The sequence below is a fragment of the Indicator indicator genome, chromosome 2 (assembly GCF_027791375.1).
Source record: "Indicator indicator isolate 239-I01 chromosome 2, UM_Iind_1.1, whole genome shotgun sequence".
Lineage (NCBI taxonomy): Eukaryota > Metazoa > Chordata > Aves > Piciformes > Indicatoridae > Indicator > Indicator indicator.
In genome coordinates, this window is record NC_072011.1 from 54247032 (window position 1) to 54271815 (window position 24784).

The 24784-nt window shown below is 36.4% G+C and overlaps 1 protein-coding gene across 1 annotated transcript in view; it reads right to left on the reverse strand.

Moving 5' to 3' along the window:
• Window positions 1–24784, reverse strand: part of GPATCH2 (G-patch domain containing 2) — a 123007-nt gene that overhangs the window by 24872 nt on the left and 73351 nt on the right. The window contains exons 6-8 of the mRNA XM_054399189.1: window positions 17174–17238; window positions 12570–12609; window positions 8378–8448 (exon numbers count right to left, since the gene is read on the reverse strand). Coding sequence (XP_054255164.1) covers window positions 8378–8448; window positions 12570–12609; window positions 17174–17238 — 176 coding nt within the window. The remainder of the gene's footprint in view (window positions 1–8377; window positions 8449–12569; window positions 12610–17173; window positions 17239–24784) is intronic.

Genomic DNA, 24784 nt, shown 5'->3' on the forward strand with positions numbered 1-24784 from the left:
CCCAGCTCTGGACCAGCGACATGGAAACTTTTTTTTGTCCTACTACCATTGTGGTCAGTCCTTAACCTACTGCCTTCCAATCAGTTCCAAGAAAGTAATAGCCCTGCAGCTGGACTCCCTTTCACTCTGTGTTCAACAAACAACTCTTTGGACAATCTTATCACATGGCCAAGGTACTACAGTTCTACTTCAGCCAATAATTTAATAAACAGAGACATAATTGATGCAACTTGGGCTGAGAGGGGAAAAAAAAAAAGAAATCACTAAAGCGGAGACTGAATATTAAGCAAATTATGCTCTCTAACACTCTGCACCCATTTCCCTCAGTAACTGTCATGCAACTCCATTGAGTACAAGGGGGGTGTGTGTATGTAGAAATGAATACAAAATCTGACTTTAGAATAATAAAGGAGAAGTAAGAGGACATTTAAGAAACACTAATTGTTTTTATGTCTTTTTAGTTCCATAATTTGCTAACATTAAAATCTTCACCAACATCCTTCTCATCTATAGTGTTAATTGGCAACATGAGCAATTTTAAGAATATGTATAAAAAGTAACCAACAGCAAAACTAAATCAAAAATCCCCAAATCACCAGCCTGAACAGTGTGATTTGCTTCCTTTTGGCTTGGGCAGGTGCTGAGCATTGGTTTCTAAATAGGATGAAATGTGTTTCTAAAACAAGTGATAACAATTTCAAAATATCAACAAAGAAAATAACCATGAAAATTTGATGTGATTTAAAACAAACTACTTAAACTCTCTTCTAAGCTCTCTCCTTACACAAAATCACAGTCTGAATACAAGTCAGTGTGCTTGTGTCTCAGAATTTGACTGAATGTGCACCAGTAGATGCTGCTCAGAGATCCCTTCAAGGTTAGCAGGAACTCAATGTAAAAACTACACAAACAGTTTAATTTACAGTAAGAACAGAAAGAGGCAAACCCACCCTTCCTTTATGCATGGCTATTTATCCTTATGTTTGTGGTATGCAGCTTCCATTGTGCTTGTGTGGTGAACCAGACAGAAGAGTCACAAATTTCTTGTGACAAGGGAGATGGTGGGACAAATGAGTGGTGGAAAACCAGACTGGAAAACAACCAGACTGCTTAACAAGAGGTTAAACACTCAGTGGAACTACAGTGCAGGTAACTGCATATAGTTCCTGCTCAGAACTTTTAACAGCAGGAAGGGTCATCACACCTTTCAAGCCCAAATTAACTTTATCCTTATGCCATTAGCATTCTAACAGGAAAGCTGAGACAAGCTTGAGCTGTGGAGTGCAAACGTGAGCGAAAAAAAAAGAGAAAAACTAATGCAGTTGAGTATGAGAAAGGTGCTATCAATTTAGATGGTACATCAGTAGGATCCAGAAGTACACAATTACTAGAGGTTATCTGATTTTTAAATTTTATATACACACACACATATGTAGAGTAAAATCAGGAGTAACTGACTTTGTTAGTTAACATGCTCATGTGTACCTAGAAATCAATTCTAAGTGACAAATTTTCAGTGTCATTTATCAGCTTACTTATGTACAGTATTATAAAGTACATTGGATTTTAGAGCAATAACAACAAAATTTGGCTTGTAGTTTTGTACTTAATTGGTTTTGCATTAAAAATGCAATAAAACTTCTCAGATCATATGGAAAAATCAATTTTCTTCAAAATTTCAGCTACTTTTGCAAGTGTTCTTATTGTAGTGGCATTGAAATATGATACTTTTAAGACAGTTACTGATATTAATAAATGGATACTTTACATCTCTCCATGAAGCAATACTAAAGCTTGAAGATTTCCATAAAATTAAAGCATCACATATTGACTGCATTTTGAAATATTTAACTGTTGTCCTTATCCACTTGTCCCAAATGAAAATCTTTTCTGGACCTTAAAATAAGGCTAAGGTGTAGAAAATTCAACCAGGAATTGCCCTCTTCCAAAATGGTACAATATTCTATTCTTCCCAGAGAAGAAAATACTAAACTGATGGAATAACATTGTCCCCAAGCGTGACAGCATGGGAGGAAAGCAATGTGTCCTCAAACATTCACATAATTTAATCTGGAACTGCAAATATTATTAAGGACCAATCATAACAGTACAGTTACTGCTTCACGGCACTCCAAAGAGGAGATAAAACTGCTTAGTTGTTAATTTCTAATGATGTAAACACATTTGGATTTTTGATGTTATATCTATATCTCCTGTATTATTAGCTCTGGGTTTACAAGACATGAATTTCCTACCTTTAATAATTTTACACTTGAATTAAAAGGTGTGTTTAAATATTACTTTCTTTTAAAGTATTTTTGTTGAGAATATGTGTTCATGTGATGGCAGAAGTGAATCATCTAGTAAAACACCTATGCATTCCTCAGCTTCACTGCAGCCTAAACTATGTGCACATTTTCATGTATAATTTTCAAAAATTGGCTGAATTTACCTCCTCTGGTATTGTAATTTCATTCCACAAAAAACACATTAAACAATTACAGTTCTTGTAATTAACTAGTAGTCTAATGTACAGTTTTCTTATCCCAATCCATTAACAGCTGCTCAAAAAATGTAGTAATTAATGGTTTCATTTATTTTTGGCAAACCTGCAACTCGACAAATAGTTTCGTATCTGCTGCAAATTAGGACTCTTTCCCAAACAACAGATGACATGGTGGGAAAGATGGAGCAGGCAGAATCCTTGCACATCTTTGTCTCTTTAGAAGATCAAATAAAGAGCAGCTGCAATGCTATTTGTCACATTTGTGTAAAAAAGTACCATGATCCTTATCACCAGATGAAAATGAACAAGTGCTGTAGAAACGTAAATGTGGGAGTTTCCCTTCCAAACTGTGAAAGTCAGAAAGCTGTACCTCTAACCAAAGCAAGAGTACACGTTATTTTAAAACACTGTCATCAGGTTTGGCATCATTTTCTCTGAGAAGCTTTCTTTAAATATTAATTCATAGAGAATATTGTTAGCTATAAAAAATGAATATACTTGAAAGTCGTCATCCTCTTGAATTATCACAAGGCACATATTCAAACTAGATTGAGAAAAACTATGGGAAGGCTGGAAAGAGTCAGTTGCAGAAAACATGGTGTAAATATGACTAACACTCTGGGGTTTCACTGACACTTTATTTACATTTGATGCCATTTAGGAACATCTGATGTATTTCCTTTACAAAATCCTTCTTGTACTACTGCCAGAGTTTGCTTTCCTGAATGTCTCCTCTAGATGTGCAAATACCTCTATTTCAGTCTGTGCTGCTCACTATGGCAGGTGAAGACTCTGAATACCTCATGTCAGCTCAAATTAGAGAAGCAAGAGGTGATCATTTGACTACTGGTACACAGGTCTCCTGTCACAGTGTAGTAATGATTAAGTAGGTGGCTCCTGCTGATTTTTAAAGAAAAATTAAGCTACTACCTCTACCTCAAACTATGGTCTACAAGAAGTGGCTAACTGGTTCATACTAAGCTACTGCTACACTGACCAGATTGTTAACCCAGCATTAGTTAGCTAGTTGAAACCTAACCTGTGTAATACTGTTCCACCTGGAAGTCACTTTTATGTGTTAGCCTCCTTCCAAGCCAGAACTGAACTGTATAAGAATTACAAACAGCTTTCGCTCCACTCCCTTCTTTTAAAGATCTCTTCCCCCCACCCCCCCCCCACCTTTAAAGATCTTTAAAGCGGCATTTGAGTGTGGAAAGCTGATGCAGAATTATCAAGATAAAAAAGCCTGGTAAGCAGTGAAACTTTGAGCACTACTTTCTTTTCAGATTCTCAGTTCAAGCATGTGTCATAAATTCTACTTACAGTACAGTAAGAAAAAAATAATAAATGTGGGTAAGCCCATTAATGATTCTTAACAGAAACATACCATAAAAGAAATATGGCACAAGACCATTATGTGTAGTAAAGAAAACAATTACACAAGCTTAATTTATTCAATAACCTGCTGTTTTCCCAAACTACAATTCTGTTGTTTCTAGATTACAGCATAATTTAACTAGTTATGGCATCATCTGTATGACTAGAGGCAAAATATTAAAGTTGCTTAAGCAGAATATTCTGCCTATTCTGTCAAATAAGGATAAAATTAATGCCTAACTTCATAAAGGTATTGTGAGGATAAACGTATTAAATATCCAGAGATGGGCAGATGGTTGTGTGATGGAGGTCCCCCATATATTTGGCAATAAAATTACAAATTCAAACCCATGCTGTAGCAGCTCAGAAAAATACTGTTCCACGCTGTCTCCATTGATGACCAAACGAATCTCTTAGCTCTGGGGAATCTTCTTTAGGTAGAATTAATTTTAATGAAATCTTGCAAAAGTGACTTAAGAAGTTGTGTTTTACCTTGTGATGGGAGCAGGCAAGCAATGAGCCCATGATCAGCTATGGCAGTTCAGCTGCCTAGCAGCAACTTGTTAACTCACCGTAACTCAATCATGTTCAATTGTTTGCCCACAGCCTCAGGCTACAGACAGACATTTGGTCTGCTAACAACTGCACCAGATGAAGACATTACTATCCCAAGCTATTTGTTATCACACATCTGCTGGAGATTATCATCTCCACAGCACTGCTGAGGAAGAAATCACGTGAGCAATCTCTAATACAGTTTGTACAAAACCAGGCAATTTAATTTAAATAGGTGAGTTGAGCCAACCAGGCTGGTTTTACTCAAAGCATAGTAAAAAACACAAACAAAAAAACCCTTCTTCACTGACAAAAGAGCATGGGAGCTGGATGAATGAACACCTTTAAGCAGGGTGACTGAATTGGGGAGGGGACTGTTCCTTTCCTAATGCAGGGAGATAATGAAAACGGGCACCTTTTAAAGGCTACACAGGTTAAACACAGCTTCTAAACCACTATTATTTAGTACTGTCTACCTAATTTAAATATGTAATGGAAAAATGACATCCTTGTAGATTAAAGTTGATCTGTAAAGGTAGCACAAATATATACATATTTTAATGTCTTGAATACAGAAGACCATGTGTCAAACTGTATCAGCATAATATAATCCATCCAGGTTCTAACTTGTGCGGTGCAGGACTGCTCCTCTCCTTAACGTGTAGTTCATCAGTAACCATATCAACAGTTCTCAATAACCTAATTATCTTGCCACTAGTAAAATTTCATGTTAGTTTATGCAAGATTGCCTCATTACTACTAATTTGAACAGAAGACATGTAACACAAACAACCCAGTAAAGCTCACCAAGAAAGTATCAATATTATTCCAACACATACAGAAACAGCTGCAGACCACTGCTGTACTTACAGCTCCACACCTTTCTGATGTATTTAGCACAAATTATTCCACAAGTTACTGATCTAATGTATTTACATATTGTCTACATGCTGAGACAAGAGTGGTGTTCAGTCATCCAAAAGGCAAGCATAGAGAAGTGTCTGTATATGGATACCTAATACATGTATGAAAACCAGAAAAAGGGTTTTACAGAATGGCAAACAAAAAAAGATAGCCCCACAAAAATTAATACAGTCAGGAGAAAACCATACAAAGAAAGATGCAGAGAAATTCAGTCTTGCAATAAAAACAGATTAAACTGTATTCTAAGTACAATAATTGTATAGAATACCCAATACTTACCCACTGCTACTGTTTTATCACTGCGCTTAGCCACAAACAGTAAGAACTGTACAACCATGGTCACAGCCATTCTTTGTATGCCTCTTTTTAAGGGGGTTACTCATCTGAATTACCTTGATGTGTCAACTATAATGGTGTAAATTAGTTTTTGAATGTGTTAGAGTCAATTTCAGAAAGCTTCATACTTTCAGATGTGAGTCAAGACATGCATTCAACAGAAGATTTAACTGCATAAGCACGTAGTACACTGAAATAGTGGAAGATTTACTACAGTGTTTCTTAATTCTGTAACTTAACCTTGTGACATTTGATTAGCATCACTGTAGTTTAATGGTTTTTTTTAAGTATTTGGGCTAATGTAAAAATCTAAATGACAGATTCCCATCTTAAGATTTAAAAATTAAGATTTTTTACACAATAATGAAGATGCACATTTGCAACTATGGTGATGTTCACATTTTACTAACTATGAACAATAGTTGCTACTGAAACAGCAGTTTCTGTAGGTATTTTGTTAATCAGAAGCATTTTCTTTCTCTGTAGTGTCTGGTGAAACTAAGATTCGCCCTTCTGGTATAAGTGATAATTTAAAATTAAGTCATAACAAAATTCAGCCTTCAATATTATCCACAGATAAATCTAACGTATGTCACAACACACAATGAATTTCATTTGTAAGGAACAGAGTAACGGAGAAATTGTCTTGAATTGAACGAGAACAGATACTATGAACATATGAGGGAACGGACTGTGTATTTGTCACGTGTTGTTCTTACATATATCTGAAATTCAACCTCTATTTTTCTGTAACAGTATTCCAGAAAAAGCAAAATACTAGGTTACAGAACACTTAACTTGTAGAAAAAAAACCCTAGTAGACATGCTTTTGGCCAGAGACCAAAAAAAATGTTTGCACATTGTGCAAATAAAATTCTTATATTCAGCAGCTAAACTGTAACAAGAATGTTAATGTTTGTTCAATATATGTCTTGTAAACAAGACATATATGATTTGATTAATCAAAGACAGCAGATGGCCTGATAAAATGTAGTTTTCATAGATGTTTGAGAATTTATGTTTAAGTCACTTAGAGGAATGAACAGTAAAGTTTCTGTGGTAGAGAAAACTTAGATTTTCTGAAAAAGCACAAATAGCTATTTTGAAATAACCTGACTCCATCAGGAGGAAAAAGTCATTGAAAACAATAATGGTACCAGGATTTCGCTGTTTTTTATGGATGATAACATACTGACTTACCTAATGGTCATAAATAAACCACAATGGTTTATTTAAGTCTTATTTGAATAGTACAGATATTTTATGTAAAATGTCAGTCTTGAGTCTTGGATTTGCCATCTACTGTTTCTACACAACCCTATTAGATGTTTATTGGGATAACAGTCTACTCACATACTGCTGATTGGACATGAAGAGATGTTGAGGATCACTTCCAGCATTTAATGTCATTTGAAAAAATCTCTTTTCTAACTCCTTATGTAGGTAGCACTTTGCAAGAGCTTCACTGGTTAGAACAACAAACTTATCCTGAGTTCCTCAAACACCTTTTTTATATTGCAACAGCATAATAAAAAGATTCTAGAATGACTTCAAATATAATGTTTTTTACTGCACACTTTGTACTCTTAGTTTCATGTAAGCAATCTGATAATAAGAGTGTGTTTATGGTGAAAATGTGAATCTAAAGTGAAGTGATTCTAAATTTTGGAACAAAAATATGATTTAACAATCTTATGCCAGAAAAAGTATACACAAGCTTTTAAATTTCTTTTGTCTTAATACACAATGTTTAAGAGACAAAGATAATCACAATTTCTGAAGATAAATGATCAACACCTTCATAAATAATATCTTAGAATGTGTAACCAGAACTTGTATACAACAAAATAGATTCATATTCAATACACATGATTTTGAAAGAAGTATTGGTCCCTCATTAAAGCAAGTATTTGACAATATTCAAAACTTACTTCAGGATAACCCCATATATACAAAAAAGACAAGTGTCTGAAAGACAACTGCCACATAAAACCATAGTTTGGCATTACCATTTAAAAAGAAAAAGTAATTTGAAAGCACATTGACTTCTTGACAGAACACAAAAACTGCGTAAAGATGTTGTGCATAGCAAGTGAAACACATCAGAATTAAAATATTATTTGGCAGAATAGATGCAGCAGGTAACACGTGCATAAAAAACCCTCTAGCAACAGACACCTAGACCAGTGCCCATCAGTTCAGTGTTGAACCTTTTGCATTTTGAGGGGAAGGAAAAAAGCTGGAGGGTAGAACTAGATTTCTTTTTCATAAGTCTTCACAATGAAATTTTTATTGTCAAAATATGACATAAGAACAATTTAAGTGCTATAGCATTTGAGTTATGTTCTTGATTTCAAAAGCATGTATGCATAATGGTAATTTCATACATTTTTCAGCACTTAACTTAAATGCCAGAAGCACAAATCTTACTTTGGCATCCATTTAATTCTGATGTTTACTAAAGAGATTAACTTTAATAAATGTTGCTGGATACAGCCACCAATAAAATCTAATACTCATAGTCTAGGTTATGCCATATAAAATAAATTCTTTAAAGCATATCATGAAAGAACCCACAAGAGCCAAAGGATGGTGTCATTTCTTATATAAAAATTTGAGAGATTTAAGAAAGTGATAAATTCACAAATAGTATTAATAACAGCTGAAGCATTAACTTACCTGCTAGCTGTTTTTACAGAGCTGTTCTTCTTGTGTCCTCTCTCTGATCGGTTGTCACGCAAGAGTTGAAGCTATTAAAAAAAGAAAGTTCAAAATTGTCTCACAAACAATGCCTTTATTTGCTAAAACTACCACAGATTTTAGAAATGTTATCCTGACAATGCTATTCTTAACTGTCTTGTCAGTAGTTTTCACTCAAGGCTCAGTGACAGATATCCCACAGGATTTTACAGTATTAGCTAATATTTCAAGATATACTCACCAATTTAAAATTCTTAAATAACTGAAAATGTGAAAATGGAAGCATTCACCCAGTGGATTAGAAAGCCATGCAACTCACCATTTCATTACTATTCTATCTGTAAATTTCTACAATTTTCAAAATTACAAATAAAATTTTCAAAATTGTGTAACGAAAAACGTTGGAGACCACTTACATTATGAAAAAGTATTCACGTTGGCACTTGAATCTAAGCAGTTATGAAACAGTTACAAACTGTTCTAAGCCCCAGGAGCTTTTGTAATTTGAAAATTGCAGAAGCAACAAAACCCACAGTATTAAAACTTCCCATAATAGCGCTGAAGTAGGAATAATAAAGGATTCATTTAACTAAAACAGTGACTCAGCTTTTGGAACAAGTTCTGATTTACTCTGTTTGCTTTTAGACAAATAAAGACTTTTTTCCAAGCTGCTTCCAATACTCAAAAGTCTATTCCCAGTGTTATATTGTCATGTCGAGTAAAGTGGCAATAACATTAAAAAACAACTGTCAAAAAGTTAAGCAAAATAAATTAAAACTAGACTGAAAAAAAACCCCAAACAACTCTTTTTTTGAATCTAATAATATATCAAAGAAGCTATGAAATGAAAGACTGTTTAGAAAAATATTACAAGTGGATCTAATAGTCACAGCAAACACATTTGAAAGCCCACCAGAAATTAGGAAATGCTGAACTTTATGACTTGGCCAACTACATCTTAATATTGTACATGAGTATGGACTCCAAAACATGGCTCCTATTTATAGAATTATACTTGACTAATTTCCCCCCAACTCTCTATAACTTGCTACTTATAGAAGAAATATTTCTTGTCATTTCAACTATCAAGTCCTCAGATGCAGTAAAATAGTGCAATATGATTTTAAAAGGAAATCTGAAGGATATGTAAACATAAGACAACTTGTTCTGATACATTTTTGCAAAATGACTGTTTCATTCTCCTAACATCAACAAACCAAGAGCTCTTACAGTTCATGTTTAAAGGTAGCCACAATTTTTATGAGCATGACATTTGTACAAAGTGTATCTACTTCACGACCAAGCTAAGGAGAACAGTCTTACTGTTATCAATATCCAGATTCATAGAATGGTGTGGGTTAGAAGGAACCTTAAGATGTCCAGTTGCAACACCCCTGCCATGGGCAGGAACACTTCCACCACACCAGATTGCTCAAGGCTTCATCCAACCTGACCTTCAACACTTCCAGGGAGGGGGCATTCACAACCTCCTTGGGCAATCTGTTCCAGCATTTCACCACCCTCACTGTGAAGAATTTGTTTGTAATATCCAGTCTAAATCTACCTGCCTCAAGCTTCAATCCATTCCCCCTCATCCTATCACTACAAGCCCTTGTAAAAAGTGCCTCCCCATCTTTATTGTAGGCCTCTTTCAGGTACTGGAAGGCTGCTATAAGGTCTGCCTGGACCCTTCCCTTCTCCAGGCTGGACAGCCCCGACTCTCACAGCCTGTACCCATAGGAGAGGTGCTCCAGCCATCTGATCATCTTTGTAGCCCTCCTCTGGATCTGCTAGAGCAGTTTGATAATGTTCTTATGTGGCACCAGAACTGGATGTGGTACTCTGGGTGGGGTCTCAAGAGAGTAGAAGAGAGCTTAAGAATCACCTCCCTTGTCCTGCCTGTCACACTTCTTTTGATGCAGCCCAGGATATAGTTGCTGAGGGTGCACTGCAATCATTCTCTGGCTAGTAAGTAAGTTGTAGTTACAGCATGTACAAACACAGATCAGCTGCCAGACACTAAATGTTTTAAGGCAATAATTGCAATTCCAAAAATTAACTAAAAGAGAAAGTATTCAACTCATGCAACCAACAGTAAGAACTTTTAGGCTGTCAAAATTATCACAATTACACTGCACCACCATTCTTATTTCTTTTACTTGTTGAAAAAAAAATAACCCATTATAACCAGTAGTACCTACACTATTCGATGACATTAGTGCCACTTTACAATTCATTAATCTACCTCGACTTCAGCAGGGCTTTTGACACTGTCTCCCATGGCATCCTCACAGTCAAGATTAAGAAGTGCCAACTGAATGCCTGAGTGGTAAAATAGATTGGGAACTGGTTGAAGGTCAGGGCTTAGAGAGTTGTGGTCTGTGGGGCAGAGCCTAGCTGGAGAACTGTGGCTAGTGGTGTCCCCCAGGGGCTGGCACTTGGTCCATCCCTGTTCAATATATTTATCAGTGATCTGAACGAAAGGGTAGGGTATAGCCTCAGCAAGCTTGCTGATGATATCAAACTGGGGTTAGACTTGATCATCTCCAGAGGCCACTTCTAACCCCTACCATTCTGCGGTTCTGTGATTAATAATCTGTAAGTTACAAATACAGTGAACTTCAGGTAAACTCTGAAAACTCACCTCTTAGGAAATACATAAGATTTAAAATTAATTCAAATCTACTATTATATGAGAAGAATGAATCAATTTGTCATTATATAGACCAGCTAAGCAGACATTTTGCACACTCTATGCCAAGTGTATGACAGAGTTTAATGTGCTTCTCAGCCTGGAAATTTCCACACTGTTTTAAGCTTAGAATCTTTTAAAGAAGTAAACAGTACATCTTCAGTTAAGTACTCTGCTATGTGAGACAATCATGATACTAAAATTGCAATTAAAAATATTGTTTTATTCATGATTAATTAGGATGAAGCATGCTCATATTTAATTTTTTTTAATGTGTTCCCTTCTACTAGGAAATGTGTTTTAAAATAATGAGAATTAAATGCAAATTAGTCATCCATTTAGACGCTAAGTGTCAGTCATCTTACTGTATAACAGATTAAAAGTTCACAATTTACAGCTAAAACTGTACTATATTTCATTCACTCTGGCAGTCTTAGTAAGTAATATAACTCTGAGAGATTCAGCTTGCTCTGGAGTTCAAAAGAAGGGGGAAGAGGACAGGACAGTGTGTAGACTGAACTATGACTTATTGGAGCTACAAGTGTTCATGATGATCCTAAGATGAACCCTCCACATCTTACTTCCTTTTATGGTTTCAAATCTATTTCAATTTAGAAGTATACTAGTCAACTGGCACAAATCTAATTAAACCAACTGTGTTATATTACTGTTAACCAACTGAAAAAAAAAAAAAGTACTTTGGAACTTTACTCTTAAATTTCAATGTATTGATGACATACTCAGCTACTTTTATGGAATAGATAAGTATACACTTATGACATAAAACCAGACTAAGTTTCACATTTTATAGCTCTTGGCTATGCTTTGTTTAGATCTTACTACCAGTCATAAAGAAAGGTATTCCTCCTTTTCTGAAGACAAGCAAAAGAAATACAGTAACATGCTAATCAAGTATTGAACATACCTTCACATTGCCTCAACCACATCTCTTGGAAATTCTCAGGACTACATTACAGGGGCTCAGCAGACAAACTAGATATTTTCACCAATACCAGCACCATGATGGACATTTAACAGTTCGCTTTTAGATGCTTTGGTCATTTTAACCAATGAAATGCAGACAAATGGCACTGAAGATCTTCCTGTAGAAGCCTCTTTGATCTTGTCACTGTTCTGTATCTCTTGATTTTTTTGAGTCAAATGTTTTGCCTTCCAGCATTTTGAGAAATGCAACATTTGGAGAGACTATGATTAACAAAACCATTACAAAAATGAACGGACATTTCATTGAACCTGTTAAAATTCAAAGATAGTTAACTGAAATTAAGTGACTAATTAAAGAATTTTAATGAAGGGGCTTTTTAAAACGCATGGCTGTTAATGTTTCCTTACAAGAAAATACAAAATAATACCTGCTTTGTTTATCATTTCTTAAAACATCTACTATCTCTGGAGCAGAGGTAGTTAAATTCCTTTATATATTTCAAGTAAACTATTCTTGATCAAAGCAGTTCTTACCTGGCTGTGCTCCTTCCTAGCCCCAGGGCTAAACCAGTGGCTGTGGGAGAAAAAGAAAAGACATGTTTAACAATATAACTAACAAAGCACATGCTGTCATATGACCAGTCTGTACGTGCTTTTGGATATTTTATTGTCTGCCAGGAAAATACAGCCTTTGGCTATGCTTTATTTGAATGGGGTACTTTTATTGAACTCTCTTTGTCTGTAATAGTTTTGAAAGAATGCACCACAAATTTAACTTCTGTGTAGCTATTGCCTTTATAGGTAATTACATTTAGGTTTTATATGTTATTATATAAAACAATAAATGATCACATTTTAATAGACTATAATACATGTACTATAAATAAAAATAATCCCATATTTAGTACTGAAGTGCTATTAATGATTATAGACAACAAAATTTTAAGATAGTGTTGACTACCTGGTACTTGCTAATGTATTATTTCACAAACTGAGATCTGAGTTTGAATCTAAAGTGAAATTCAAAGTCTGTAAACTCAGTGACTTCTGCTTCCATGCAAGTGTACAATTTTAACTACCGGCAGCCTTATGTAATAGAGATGAAAATATGGACTAAGACGTTGAATACCGTGTCCAGTTCTGATGTTCCCATCGAAAGAAGGACACAGAGTTGTTGGAGCAAGTCTAGAGGAAGGCCACAAAGATGAGCTGGAATACTTCTGCTATGAGGATAGGCTGAAGGAGATGAGGCTGTTTAGCCTAGAGAGGAGGAGATCCTGGGGGAGCCTTATAGCTGCCTTCTAATACCTGACAGGATCCTACAGGAAGGCTTTTCACAAGGGTGTCTATAGCAATAGGACAAAGTGGAATGGTTTCAAGATGAGGGACAGTAGGTTTAGACTGGATCTTGGGAAGTTCTTCAATACGAGGGTGGTGTGACTCTGGAATAGGTTTCCCAGGGTCATTAGGGTGTTCAAGGCCAGGTTGGATGAGGCCTTTAGCAGCTAAGTCTAGTTGAAAGGTGTCCCTGCCCATGACAGAGAGGTTGGAGTAGATGATTTCTAAGGTGCCTTCCAACCTGAGCCATTCTATGATTCAGTGATGTTCAAGGACGAGAACTTGAAATGGGACTTTTCCCTAAAAAGCAGTTAAAGTATATTAATATGGGTTCACACACACACTGTGATCACATAGAACTGAATCACCAGCTGAAACTAGCTCTAGTAAGCATTATACAAACCTGGGACAAACCTCAACACTTGCAAAATGAAAAGGAGAAGAAAAAATAAACCCCAAGGGAATCTGAAATTACATATAGTACCTACATCTTACTCATGTAAGCAAGGAATAGATTTTGGGCAAAGGATAAAATAATGCTGTTCACTATGGTGTTGCACAAAAAGACCATCACATTATCTGCTTGCAAGTTTAGTGGTGAACTTGGTAGAGCAGGGTTAATAGTTGGACCTGATGATCTCAAGGATCTTTTCCAACCTGAATGATTGTATTATTCAATGCAGTTTATTCTCATTTTCCACACCCCCCCCCGCCCCCCCCCAGAAGTCACATAATGACACTAAAATTCTCACTTTAGATACTGAAAGAAGATGATTCCATGGAATTGTCTGGTTTAAATAAGTCTTTAAGTGGCTTTTTATCACTTTTCCTGAATTTGTTGATGACCAGTCAACTCACTCATTTTTGCATACAAGACCTGCTGTCACCAAACCTGCATACTCCTAACTCCTTTTCCTGTGTTTAAGGTGATTAAGGAAAAGAAGTTGTAAATGAATAAGGAACAACAGCAATAAAATTAAAGTATACCTCGAGATAAGGTAGACATTTATGTATTTTGGACATAAAAATGTTCATTAGCTGCACCAAACAGTTAAAATTCTGAGCAATGCACATGGCATTGATGCTGACAGTAGATGAAAAGAAAAGCCATCATGTTTGTGAGTGACCTTACAAATAAAATCACAAATATCCATAAGCTGATGAAGATAAGAAAAATAATGGGTTAGATCTTAATTTCACATATGAGTTTCTTGTCTCTGATCAACGTCAACAGCAAATGCTTGAGGAGGAGCAGTGAACCGAGGTATATTCCCCCCACATAAACTCTGATAGTTTGTGGCAAATCAGTGGACTAAAGACTAAATTACTAGTTGTTATAATTTATGAAGATGAATATTCTAGTAAAATGTATTTCTGTTGAAAAAAAAAGTATCAAAGTAAGGTCCTGCATCTAGGTTGAGGCAATCCCAAGCATAAATACAGGCTGGGCAGTGATTGGCTAGAAAGCAGCCCTGAGGAGAGGGACTTGGGGTGCTGGTGGACAAGAAGCTCAACGTGAGCTGTCACTGTGCACTTGCAGCCCAGAAAGTCAACCAGATCCTGGGCTGCATCAAGAGAAGTGTGGCCAGCAGGTCAAGGGAGGTGATTCTCCCCCTCTACTCAGCTCTGATGAGACCCCACCTGGAGTACTGTGTCCAGTTCTGGAGCCTCTATTACAAGAGGGATATGGACATGCTGGAACGTGTCCAGAGAAGGGCCACCAGGATGAGCAGAGGGCTGGAGCACCTCTCCTATGAGGAGAGACTGAAAGAGTTGGGGCTGTTCAGTCTGGAGAAGAGAAGGCTCCGAGGTGACCTTATTGTGGCTTTCCACTATCAGAAGGGGTCCTACAAGAAAGCTGGAGAGGGACTTTTTAGGATCTCAGGTAGTGATAGGACTAGGGGGAATGGAATAAAGCTGGAAGTGGGGAGATTCAGGCTGGACGTGAGGAAGAAGTTCTTCACCATGAGAGTAGTGAGAGCCTGGAATGGGCTGTCCAGGGAGGTGGTTGAGGTCCCATCCCTGGAGGTGTTTAAGGCCAGGCTGGATGAGGCTCTGGCCAGCCTGATCTAGTGTGAGGTGTCCCTGCCCATGGCAGGGGGGCTGGAACTAGATGATCCTTGTGGTCCCTTCCAACTGTGATGGTTTGAAACTGTCTTTTTAATTTTTTGCTTGCAAAGTTCAAAACAGAGAAAGTGAAAGAATGTAAATAAGTCACTATTGGGTGTAAGAAAGCAAAATAATGATTGTTCTAAACACTTCCATTGGATAGATAGAAATGTTTAAGAACAATTACCCAAAACAAAGTAGGCACTCTGCACATTCTGCGTTCTGCAGTGGGGGCAGTTGCTGGGCTGTCTGGCTGCTGTTTCTTCTTCTCTTCTGGCTGAAGATAACACACTGACCTTGGCAGCTAAGTTAACAACTTTCTGCTTAACTAACTCTGCTTCTCTGTCCAGGAGGGTCTGGGGGGAAGCTCTTGGGAGAGAGAGGCCCCTTTGGGAGGGTCCCCTTGGGGGGAAGCAAAGGGAGATCGGTTGTGCTTTTCTGTTGATTGTATATATTTGTAAATGTTGTGAATTTTGTATATTTGTACATATTCATTGCATTTCATCATAGATTGTAAACTCTGCTTGTAAATACAGCCTTCATTTGCTTCCAGACTGGGCTAGCCTGGTTACTTGTTGGTGGGGGGGGGAATTTCAGCTCACACCGACACACCAACCCTGGCTGATTCTATGATAATCTGAATGTATCTCATGCTGAGACTTTAAAACCCCTCATTAAGAATAAGGCCTCAATGGGAACGTGATATTCGCATCACACTGGCTTTTAGGATTTTGTCCATGCACTTAATTACCATATACTTTCTGTTCTTGTTTGTTTTAATAAAATAAGACAAAGCAAACCCCATAAAAATACCAGTTCAATTATTTTAGGGTAGAAATGACTTATGAAATCGCAAGATCTTTAGTTGACACATATTACCAAGTCACAGGGTACAGGAGAAGTGGATTAGTAGCACAAAAGAGTTGGCACTGACGACCTGATGTTTGTAGTATGTGTGCTTTGGCAAGTTTTGTTTTACGCTGCAGTTGTTATATCTAATAGCAGCTAGAACATACAAATATATTCCAAAATATGTTATTTCCTTATCATGTCTGTCTGTATTTTAGATTTCTGATTTGGAAAATACAGGAAAATATAATACTACTGCAACTATTAAAAAGTGGTACCTATGAAATAACATTGCTAAATGCTGTGAGCTGAACAGGGTAAGTGTTCACAGTAATGACACTCTGGAACAACAAAATGAACTGAATGATGTTCCCTATTTACATGTATCTAAACAATTAATTTGATGTCTTTTGTGGAATTCATTAAAACCTTCTTCCTCATGTGATACATCTTTTTTAAGAGTCAAAGATGTAATGCTTATTAATTTCCATCTATTCAGACTTGGCATTTCTGAATTTACCTTTGGAAAAAAATGAAGCAGGTCTTTCAAAATAACCCATATTTGGTATGTAACCTTAGAAAGTGTTGTGTTTCAGGAAAGCATAGACTTACCAAGTTAATAAAAGCACATTTACAAAGCACTGAACGTCATGTTTCCTTATAAAACATAAAATGAATTTCAAAAGATTATAAATATTATTATTAAATGAAGATCATTATGTAACTGAGCTGAGGCTCTCTTATCACATGTTTTTACAGTTGTAAAATATGGCTTTGGGCCAGAGGCACTACTGTAAAGCAAATGATAATAAAAAGTTATAACTCCCATCACTGATACTTACTCATGGTGAAGAGAATCCTGGGACAAGTGAACAGTTTTCCTGCTACCGCCTGCTCCTGGAGTTATCTAATGGAAAAAAAAAAAAAAAAAAAAAAGAGTCTTTGAATAATGAGTCAGCATTAATAAACAATCACACAGTGTCTAATTGTTTATTAAGAAAACCTATCACAAATACTAAATACAAAATAGAGATACAGATAACAGTAGAAAATAGAACACACTAGATTCAATAAATGTGGTTAGCAATGTCTGCAATTTCACAGTTTGAGTGCAGAATGTGCTATATAAAAATCTACCAATACTTTACATCTACTTCTGATTGAACGTCAGATGTCACGACATTTACAGATGTCAAGGGCCTAAGTTACTTTTGACAAGTCCATGAAGCACTTTATCTCAAAAAATGAAAGAAGTTTTAGAAATCATATTCAACACACTATACTCATTTATACATAATATAGCAATAAATTTATTTGAAAAATGCTCCCCACCTCTGTATCCCAACACAAAGCTTTTGAAATTCACAGAATTACTGAGGCTTGAACAGACCTCTGAGATCATCAAGTCCAGCTTATGACCTAACACCACCACATTGACTAGACCATGTCACTAAGTGCCACATCCAGTCTTTCCTTACACACCTCCAGGGAAGGCAACTTCACCACCTACTTGGGCAGTCCATTCAAGTGTCTAATTGCCCTTTCTGTGAGGATGTGCTTCCTAACATGCAACCTAAACCTCCCCTGGTGCAGATTCAGGCCATGCCCTCTTGTCTTGTCACAAGTTACCTGGAAGAAGAGCCTGACCCCCACCTTGCTACAACTTCCCTTCAGGTAATTGCAGAGTCTGATAAGGTCCCTCTGAGTCTCCTCTCCAGGCTAAACAACCCCAGCTCCCTCAGCCTCTCCTCATCAGACTTTCCCTCCAGTCCCTTCATCAGTCTTGTCACTCTCCTCTGGACCCACTCCAGCACCTCAGTATCTTTCTTAAAGTGAGGGGCCCAGAACTGTGCACAGTACTGGAGGTAAGGTCCCACCAGTGCAGAGTATAGGGGCAGAACTACATCCCAGCACTCCCAGGTCCCTCTCTGCCATTCAAGTTGATGTAGGACAGGTACCAAAGATAAGGTAATTTTTACCACACTGTACTCTACTTCTTGTCTAGTGTTTTATATACACTGAAATCAAACCCATATGATATGCTCAGTTTAAGACTGATTTTAAGAATGCACATGCAGTCTTTTGCAGATTATAACATCTCAGTATTGCTCAAGAATGCATTCAGTTTTATTTTTAGAACCTGCTTAATTTATCTGCACATGTAGATAGGTAAAACCAGAAGAGTAAGAGACCACTTGATAAAACCGATGCTTGAAAAACAAGAGAAGGTGGCAAACTCTTCCAATTGGAAAAAATGCAGGAACAAATTTTCAGTTCCTTAACGATAGTTTTACAGTCAGTAAATGACCAGAAGTGAGAATGAACTCGGATAGTCTGCCAGCTTTGAAAGGAGACCACAAAAACTTAATATATTTATATGGCCCAGCCTTGCCATAAGTACATACGCAGAAGGTTCATAGATAAAAGTAGGCTAATCTTTGTTGAAAGAACAATGCACTCAACTTTTAGAGCAAAATATCCCTACTTTTCTGGTGTCATGGAGAAAAGCCAGGGCAGTGGAGCTCCAAATCTGGAGAACTTTTGAAGAACACTCACTGAGTGATTTGAAAGCTCCAGGTGGCTAAAGTATTTGACCAAAATCTGTTTCTTTAATCTGAAGAATATCATCACTCAGGGCCAAACAGACAAGCTAAAGCACTGTCACTTTTCTGGCTGATAGTGATTGAAAAGAGTTGGTAATACCTTACCACAGAAAAATCTATGCAAACATACAAACCCCTAATAGAGGAAATCGTGGCAGCTACATGGAAGAACAGCACCTACTGCTTTACCTGCATTTGGAATGTACTCTTTTACTACTTATTGAAGACTTACATAGCTACAAGAGAATAATAAAACAGTGACCAAATATTATTTCTGCAATATCGTAATTCACCTAATAAGAGTGAGAAGCATCAGTTCACAAAGACAGACCTAGAAATACGAACAAGTATTTCAATATGTAATTTCCAAATGTTAAGATTAATAACTAGACTGTTACTTTAACACTGTAAGTAAACACGGTAGAGATGTAGCTCAGCTCTTGAGAGTTACATCCTGCATTAATCTCAAAATGAGGTTTTCATGCTATTCCAGTGGGTATCCCTAGAATACAGTAATCCATTTTCTACACTGTGGCTATAAGAAAAGCCGACTGTGCCTATGTCATGCTTTGTTAGAGGTTCATGATCACATTATCTCATGGTGGACCTGACACTTTTATTCAGTTTACAGTATGTTCTGTGTACAGGCAACTTATTTCCTTTGCCAGGGCTGCTGACAACCTTTTCCACACTATATTAATCTTGTTTACAGACTTTATCTTGGTACAAATATCAGAAAACTGAACTTTTTATCTCAGGGAGAAAATAAACAACATGTTGACAGAAGCAAAAGCTATTTTCTGGACTAAAATTGGTTGTTTACCTGCAGCCATATTTATGGAAACAAGTTTAAGTTTCCAGCTTACTCAAAATACATAATCTAAAATTTAATAAGCATAGCAATTTTAAGAAAAATCACTTCACAAATTGCAAGTTTAAAAATAATATATAAGCCACAGAAAAATATTTTTCCACTAATTTATATGAAAACATGAGCTTGCCTGGATTACAGTTACAACTCATCACAAATGACACTGCTCAGGTTTCTCTTGCACACCCCAAGTAACTTCAGTTACCAAGCACTCACAGAACATTTATAAAACTAAACTCATAATGCATACATACAGATCCTTGCAGAAAACTGAATACTGTTTACTGCAAGATTCACGATATGTTAATTCAAATGAATTCCTACTTGCAAAACCTATTTTGGGTGAAGAAAGGCTGAACAAAACCCACTGTCTATCCTCATGTGCTAACTCATTATGAGAAAAATCTACTCCAGAGATGTGCTGAATGTCCACAGAGGAGAGAGCCCATTGCTCTTGAAAGTGGCAGCAGACTGCAGGACGCTAAAATCAAAACAAATATCCTCTCAGCTGTTCAGCAAAACAAAACCAAACCTAAAACCAGCCAGTTACCTAGAGCTGGTTTAGGTGATGAAATCCCAGTGCACATGAAGAAGTCAGAAGGTAAAGTACTAGTTTTCCATTGGCTAACTAAAAATAAACTGCAGTGAAGGTTTGCACAAATAATTATTTTTTTAAATTATTTTTTCCTTCTCTACTCAATGTATGCAACTGTGCATGTCTGAGTGAGCGCACACCTGTATCAGGGAATTGGAACTGCTGCTGGGAGTGTTCAGAAGACTAACAGATCAAGCCTGTTTTAAACTTTAGACTAAGTTCATTCACTAAGAACATTCTTCTTGGACAATTCTTACTATTAAACACTCTTCTTCTAGACACAAGGGTGTTAGTTTTTAACTAACATGCTCAATTAGCTGAGTACACAATATCAGAGTTGGTACTGCATAGTTAGCTCTGACAGATACTGTACTTGATGGTTCTTAGCTACAGGGGTTAAGGTGACTAGGACTGAGCCATCTGAGAAGACACTGGAACTGAAGTGAGCTTTTCTTCCTTCTCATCAAATTCTCCTTGCCTGCATCTGATGTCTTTACATCACTGCTATCTCACAAAAAGCGAAGGAGAGTGTGCCTTCTCCTTTTCTGTAACAAATATCATGCATAAGTTATATGCAATCTGAAAAAAATGTATTTTGATGATGTCCAACATGTGCTGTAGACTGCTTTTGCCACATGTTTTACAGGAAAAACACACAGGAAGTTTTTTTTTTTTTTAGTAATATAAACATAGTAATATTTCTTTCAAATCTTTTGATGAATAAAACTACGGGAATAAAATGCCAGGGCACACTTCAAATTCATACACAAGATGATCAGAACTCTGGCTTCAAAAATTCCTTTCTATGAGATAGTAAAATGCCTAGGAAATGCCCAATGACTTCTCAATCTTTTTAGCAATATATTTAATAGGCTGTATTTTCAGAAGTCACACTACCCCATAAGCAAATATAATCACACTCATACTGGAACTTAGGTAACTATAATTAATATAAAAAGTAGAAGTATTTCTAACTATTTTTTCTATTTAAGAATAGTAGATTTAAAAGAAATTGGTAGATATAGCAAAAGACTGGGAGTGATGTCTCAGAGGATAAAATCCCAACTTTCAAAAAGTACAAAAGAAATATGAGTCTTCACACAGTCCAGTTGTGCTACAATTTGCACTGTGGCTTAATTGCATGAAAAAGCAAAATAAGTAGGAGTGTAAGGGGAAACTAGGGGAACCTCTGAGCCTTCTTGCTTGTCATCTTCCTCCCATGCAAAGGCTCCACAGCAGCACATTACACAAGAGATACTGTAATCTACAGTTGATATAACTGTTTTAATATGAGTGAAGTTTAGAGTAATCTTTGAACTCAGTTTCCTCTGGCTACAAGTCCTTTTATGATGACTTGAATGAGATGACAAGGTGGTGGCTGTGTAATATTTATGCAGCCTGAAACACATCAGAGAAAAAGCTCTACTTCTGGTTTACAAAGATTGCTTTGCTTGAGCAATTATGACCTACACTAATGGACAGAGCAAAACAATAAAATATTGAAGACTAAGTGGTTTTGCCTCAGAATAGTCAACATTGTATACTGCTTCCTGAGATACTTCATATGACAAACTTCAGAAGTGATATATGAAAATATGTTGGGATTAAACACAAAAACAAGACAGGATTTCACTCTGCAGAAATAATGTTGAGCACAGTGACTGTTATTTTAAAATGCTAATAAACCAGAGTGTATCAGGTGGAAGGGACATATAATGATTATCCAATCCAACCTCCTGACCACTTCAGGGCTGATCAAAATTTACAGCATGTTATTAAGGGCACTGTCCAAATGTCTCTTAAACACTGACAGGTTTAGGTATCGATCACCTCTTTAGGAAGCCCGTTCCAGTGTTTGATCACCCTCTTGGGAAAGAAGCGTTTCCTAATGTCCAGCCTCAATCGTTCCCAAGCTCAGCTTTGAACCATTCCCACACAATCCTATCACTTCATTCCAGGGAGATCAGCATCTCCCTCTCCACCTCCCCTCTTCAGGAAGATGTAGAGAGCAATGATATTGCTCCTCAGATTACTTTTCTCCAAGCTAGCCAAGTCCCAGCTACTCAGCTACATACCCTCCAGCCCTCTCACCAGCTTTGATGCCCTCCCTCTAGATACCTTCAAGGACCTTCTTCACGTCCTTTATTAATCATGGGGCCCAGAACTGTGCACAGTTATCAAGGTAAGGCAGCACCACTGCTGAATACAGTGGGACAATGACCACTTTTGACTAGCTGGTTGTACTAAGACGAAGCAAATTACTTTATTCGAGCAGCCTGTGACTATAGACAAAGTGCCCAAGACCTGAGTCTATACAGAACATTATTTAAAGAAAAAGAATCAACTTAGTGTATTATTGTGCTATTTTAATTTACATGTGCTGCAGTTTAAAGAAAAGATACTACCATGTGCCAACAAAGAAAAGACAGTAAGTTAACACAAACCAAAAACCTGCTTACTTCTGTTTGAAGGATTCTGTTTACTTCTCATTTGAAGTGTATTTTGATGTTTAGTTACTGAATAGCCCATGGGAAATCATCAATATTTTTAAAAGACATCTATAATACAGACATCTCAAGTATGGATTTGTTCTATGCACAGTATTTCCTTAATACTTAGTTAGTGTTAGCTTTATGGTTGGACTTAATGATCATACAGCTCTTTTCCAGTATGTTGAAGAACACACATAAATAATCATAGAAGTATTTGATTCGAATGCTTAACTTGGTCACCACAGTGTGTCACACTCATAGTATGCAAAATCAGTAAAGTTTCATCAAAATTATGCTGAACACATAATGTTACACAAATTAGTTAACCACTTTTCTAAATGAAGGAGTATCTCCTGTTTTCCACTCCCTAAATCAGCTGTTATGACGAATTACAGGGATAACAAATGTAACAATTTATTAAATTCACCAAATATTTTAAAGAAAAGATACTTTTCTGTGTTCACATACTCATAGTATCTTTCCCTAAAATCCTCTATATTAATGAATACAATTTGAAAATTTCAGCACATCCAATTTTCTCAGACAGGAGTTTCTGCATAACAAATTGTTGTCCAAATGAAAATGCAACTAAAATCAAATCCTGGACTATAGGATTTTGTAGCGGAAATTGCATCATGACAGAACTTCTCTAATTCACAGGTCTGTAATTGCCAATTTATAGGAAATTAAATCAAGCAATATCAAGGGAAGAAATAGAGAAAAATCTACTCTCTATATCTTATTGTGCTGATTAAGAACAGTTTCTTTCTGTTTTCGCCATCAATATATTATCACCCATTTTATACTCCTTCACTAGAATCAAAGGAAACCACCTACACTACACAAAGCTCTAGATTTAAAATACATCTTAAAAAAAACAGATTAAAAATTATTTGATTTGGAGCAGAAAAACTAAGAAAACAAAAACACTTTCACAGTATAATTACTGAGTCACTGCCATAACACCATCTTGACATCACTATTACATTTTTATTCCCCCTCTTCAAACACAATCTTGCTGAAGGGACCAAACTGACCATTCCAGAGAAGCTTTAATGTGCAGATTACTTTGAAGTGATGCTCAAATTCCTACAAAATCTTCATGAAAACATGGATCACTGGCACAATCATTCTATGATGGTTTCTTGCTACTCTAGTTACAATTCTTTAAAATTGACCTCTTGCTAACATAGTGTTGCAAAAAAAAAAAAAAATCAATGGATCGTTGCCATTCTGCTTGCAAAACATATGCATGGGATAAGGAAAGAGAAAAGCATCAAGAAAATTAGGTTGAAAGATGAGGACTTCAATCCTAAAGCAAAGACATCTCCCTTTATATGTTTTATTGTTTTAATAAACTAAAACAACAACAACAAACCTGAAATAGTTACACATGCTAGATAAAAAGAGAATCATTACCTTTCTTGGAGTTAAAGAATATGTCCCAGCTACCCAATCTCTCTCTATTTCACACACTGTTAAGGCTCTTCTCTATGTTTCTTTTCACACAACTGATCAAAAAACCTCTCTCTTCACATATAGTTTTTAATTGAACGATTAAAAGATGGAAAAAAAAATGATGGTATCAGGATCAAAATAAGAAAAGTCCACTATTGAACACAACTCGAGAGAAAGATGGAAAATTTAAATCTCAACTATAAAAGCAAAAAAAAAAATATTTGCAAAAAAAAATATTATTTGGCCTACAGAGAAAGAATCAGGGGAAAATGAAAAGTACAAGTGTCCTATCTGTAAGGAATTCAGTAGAGAGTTTCTTTTGTGACTCCTAATATTTAGTATGAAATAGTATTGCATGACACCACTACTCTAACAGCAGCTTACAGCACTGATCTCTAAAACAGGCTGATCACTTAAAGACTGAAGAATATAAA